General features: G+C 30.6%; 1 protein-coding gene across 1 annotated transcript; it reads left to right on the forward strand.

Annotated features, from left to right (window-relative positions):
* The first annotated feature begins 1455 nt into the window (after positions 1–1455).
* Positions 1456–3624, forward strand: LOC127711660 (uncharacterized). Its single transcript, XM_052217775.1, has one exon. The coding sequence runs from the start codon at positions 1490–1492 to the stop codon at positions 3269–3271; it is 1782 nt and encodes a 593-aa protein (XP_052073735.1). The 5' UTR covers positions 1456–1489; the 3' UTR covers positions 3272–3624.
* Positions 3625–5004: the final 1380 nt, after the last annotated feature.

Here is a 5004-nt window from a genome sequence, read left to right on the forward strand (position 1 = left end):
TGAACAGTAACAGCGCAATTGTGGTTGTACAGTCAATAAAATATCATGACATTTAGAAAATGTTTTTTTTACAATTTTCAAAGAGAACGGCGAACATAAATATCAGAAAAGTTTGGTGGCCGGTTAAGCCCATTTCGTGTTTTCGCATTTTCGACTTTTCGCCTTTCATATTCTGTTGGGCGAAAATGCGAAAACGCGAAGTCGAAAATTCGAAAACTATTTAATTATAATAACTATTAGTCCCATGCATACAGTAACATTGTTTCTCCTATCAAAGTAAATCAAACATATCTAGGTTAATCTAGTAGTACTCTGACAAAATATTTCTTCAATCATAGCATTATTCAATTATATTTGTATGATTGTGCGTCATCATGATGATAACAGCATATGTCACAAACCATATTCAGGATCACATTTTTGGGGGTATAAATTAAGTTTCATAATTGATAAGAAAAAAAAGATCAGTAGAAATTTGGATTCACATTGAATAAATTATTTTGATTTTTTTTGGAAATTCAGCTGCATGTAAAGGACACTTTTATGTGAAATAAAGCATTTAATCATTTATATTCATTAAATAGTCTAAGCTTTCTGTTATTACTTTGTCTGGGTTGACTAAACCAAAGGTCCGGTTGACTTTGTCTCCAGGCCGACTTGTCCCATATTCATCATAAGAGCGTTTGACAGATCATGATTATTTTGCCTTATCGTAAACGCTAAGGTAACATAGATATTGATTTTCTAATATAAAAAAATCTGCATATTTTTTAATATTAAAAATCCATTAACTAGTATTAAAAATGATAGGAATTTTTAATATTAAAGATTCGATTTATTAATATTAAAGATTCGATTTATCAGTATCAAAAATTCGATTTATTAATATTAAAAAAATATTTTTTAATATCAAAAATAATTTTTTTTAATGTTAAAAAGATATTTTGTAATATTAAGAAATCATTTTTTAATATTAAGAAATTATTTTTTAATATTTATGAATAGGGAATAAATTTTAAACGGCTTGCCATAATATTAAGTATAATTCTATTATTGTTAGTAGAACACACATTGTTGTTAGTTTTCAGAGGTACTTCTCCAGGATTTTCTCAATCTTAATGAAATATTTATAAAACTTTATATTTGGATTAATTTCATGAAAATCTATAAAGATAAACCAGATTTTGTAAAATTCTGCATGTTCTCTTAGTTCACTCAATATAATTATCAATTATCAATTATATTGCACACTTGAATGAAATTAACATATTATATAAGATAAAAAAAAAAATCCCGGCCTTTCAATAAATCTGGCAGCTCTTCATATGACATACGCTCACCTAAATCATGTGCACACAGATTTGTTTAGATGACTGACCTGCAATTATTTAATTTTACCTGCATGGCGAACAAAAGAAGTTAAAAATATTCACAAAAACAAATTGCATTCAAAATACGTGTAATTCTATTTAATCAATATTTAAACAATATGGACGATATTAAATGTGCAATCCTTAAGGAACTTTATGGAGAAATATTGGACGATTTAGATCCGATCTACATACTACCATGTTTGTATGAGATACTACCCAGCAAAGTATGTAATAAATTTAAACAAATGAAAGAAAGAACAGACAGAGTTCATTTGTTTATGGAAATGGCTCTCAACTGTATGACTTTAGAAGACATTTTTCAAGCGTTTTCGTATCAAGGCGCATTTGTATTTTTGACCAAAAAAATACTTAACAAACTTAAAGTAAAAATTCAAAATGATAAAGTTTATTATACAATAAGAATAGGACTTTTCACGAGACATCGAAAAGAATTAGTAGAATTTAGACACAGACTAAAAATGTTTTCTTTAACTGGCGATCAAAAATCATTCGACAAGGAAGTAAATCAAGTAGTTTCTTTGTGGAATAACGACAACTATCGTAGGTCTTTACCAGTTACAGGGCGACAGAAATTAGCGGATAGATACTTCTTCGTGAGGGATGCACAATGTGAAAACATACGCCTGAAATATGAAGAGACACTGAAAAACACTGACGTTCTACGGGAAATAGAAGAAATAGCTAAATTTTCAACCAACCCTATATTAATTGATATGATGTACCTGGCTCGGAAGGCATCTGCTATGATAATGGCTGACCCTGACTCGCACGAAAACGCTTATAAAGATTATTTAGAAATTGCAGAGCAGCATACAGAGCTGGTACCTGCTTGTCGTGAAACTGGGCTTGTATTCTATATCAAATATAATTTCATTTGTCTCAGATATGAAAAATGTCTTGACAAAAAATTAAAACAAGAATTGTTCAATATTGCTGGTAAAGCTGTTGATCATTTTACAAGAGAATACGAACAAGTTGCCAACGATTTTCAAAATATTTTTAAGATAAAACTGGCCCATTTACAATTAGGAATAGGCGTTCTAGGTAGTATAATAGAAGATGCAATTATAACAGAAGAAGAAATAAATGATGCAACAATGAGTTTGAGTAAGCTGAATGAGAAACAATTATCAAATAGGTGGAAATGGGGCTATTATATTGCTAAATCAAAAATACTTTGGTTGAGAAGGAATTTACACGATGCCCTAAAATATGCAGAAATTGCATATTCACATGCAGTGAAAGGAAAATTTAAAAAGGAAGTTAAAGGAACTGAGGATATGTTGAATGCCATACGATCGGAACTGTGTGGCAGTTCTTATTTGACTACAACAAAACAAAACACAGACCAACAAGAGCTAAACTCACAAAACTTGCCCCAACCAGATTCAACCGGATTATGTGATGTTCTACAAGGTCCCAGTATCCGTGAACCAGAACCTCTTTCTAAGCTACCACAACAGCAGTCTCAACCTCTTAATAATTTTCAATTGATTTTAGATGCAATAAACCAAATGGATCGGAAGTTAAGCAAACTAGACATGCTTGATGATTTAGGTGCTAGAATGTCAGTATTGGAAACTCGGATTGATAATATTAACAAACCTGATATGCTTAATTATTTAAGTGCGAAAATGTCAGCTTTGGAAACCCAAGTTAACAAAATGAACAAACCTGACATGCTTAATTCCTTGAGTGATAGAATGACAGCTATAAAATCTCAAGTTGATAATATTACACGTGAAATGACATCTTTTAAGCAAGAATTTAATGAACAATTTGAAAGATTTACAAGTGTTGAGAGGAGACTTGCCAGCTTAGAAACCGAGATTGAAAAACTGGTGGTTGAGAATAAGGAATTGAAACAGACACTTTAAAAATACAGTTGCAATAGTTAAAATGATAGAATGTCTTAATGAGCATACAATAACAGGAAAGAATGATTGCATTGATCAGTATTATAAAGTAGATAGAACTTAAAGAAATGAAAATATACCTCAATAATGCAAAAATGTCGATACTTAAAAAAGAAGACTATTTTACAATGTTTAGATGTCAGCTTGTTCTAATTCTTACTTATGTTCGAAAACATAACAATTGACATTTGTTTGGATACAACATATAGATCTGCCCATGCAATTGTAGACCTTGGTTGATGAATTAACAAGTGAAGAATGTTTGCTTACCCTTATTGCAATGCAATCAATAAACATGCTGTACAGAGTTAATATTTACAGGGTATAAAATACTATTTTCATTTTCGACCCTCGACCCTCGACATTTGTCAAATATGACAATAGGTTTAACATTATATCAATCAATCAATCAATCAATCAATCAATCAATCTATCAAACAATCCAGCAATAAATTATTCAAAATATTTCAATCCATTAACCAACATATATGATGAAATATTTGAAGGGGAAATATTCATGGTCAATTTGAGAAATACAAGTACTATTGGAAAAGGATAAAAGATTAAGATGTGTTTGTTTTAGTCTTGAGGTGCATGGTTTTGCAGGCTACTTGTTATTCCTTATCTAGTTATTTTTATATTACTTAACAAAGCAATTGAAATTCGTGAGAAAAATGTGTAAGAGACAGGCAGAAGATACCAAAGGGATTAGCACACTCTAAAGTCGAAGATAAATTGACAACACCATAGAAAAAAAAACCCCGGAAAACGACCAAAAGACAAACAACAATTATTCACTTAAAATAGATATAAAAAAGACTGCAATATTTTTTTTTCTTCTAGATTTTGATATTTCAGTTTCAGACGGAACACTTTATACCAAAATTTACCACAAAAGAGACGAGTTTGCGTTCCCGATTGCTAATTGTCCGTTTTTTGACGGTGATGTTTCTTGGTCTCTTCTTATGTAAATTTCACACCTTGTTCACTATGCTTGTGTCTGTGGTCGAGTTTTCGATTTCTGTGAACGTAAATTGCGTATAACTGGTAAACTATTAAGTCAGGAATTTCTCTACCACAAATTAGTTAAAACATTTACCAAATTCTTTCATAGATGCAAATATTTGGTTAGAACGTTTGGCTGTACCTGTAGAATTCCTATTAAAAACGGGAAATCACATCGTAACTTTTACGGTTATGTTGTTATAGAGCCTGGAAATTTATGTACTATCTATGTAAACTCATTCATCATTTGACTGAACTTATTCTTAAAGGTTACCAATTTAGCACAGTAGTAAAATTTTAAATATTTTTTTTTATCGTTACTAACATTGTTTTTGTTTTTGAAAATTAAAAATAAATGCATATATATTTATATTATTTATAAAGTTAGGATAATCTCATGATCCTACATCCTGTTAGTACTGTTTACTCATATTTTGGCCTTACACAATGTCATGCGTTTCTCAGACAGTTTATGGCGTCCGTACACTAAATCCGTTGGATGTATTATGGGAGAACATGATTCATTTATTAGTTGTCATTGGTTATGAACTAGCTTTCAGTAACTGCGAGTACTCTTATTTCGGTGATTTGTGTCAATTGTTTTATGTCTTATGTTTTTAGGCTTCCTACTGATCTTTTGTTCTTATTTTGTGCTTTTTAACCACAGTCCCAGGTAAGGGGAAGGTTGA

The sequence above is a fragment of the Mytilus californianus genome, unplaced genomic scaffold (assembly GCF_021869535.1).
Source record: "Mytilus californianus isolate M0D057914Y unplaced genomic scaffold, xbMytCali1.0.p SCAF_8, whole genome shotgun sequence".
Taxonomy (NCBI): Eukaryota; Metazoa; Mollusca; class Bivalvia; order Mytilida; family Mytilidae; genus Mytilus; species Mytilus californianus.

Excerpts from the sequence above, each read along its gene's own strand:
- LOC127711660 (XM_052217775.1), top strand. The coding sequence starts at position 1,490 with ATGGACGATATTAAATGTGCAATCCTTAAGGAACTTTATGGAGAAATA.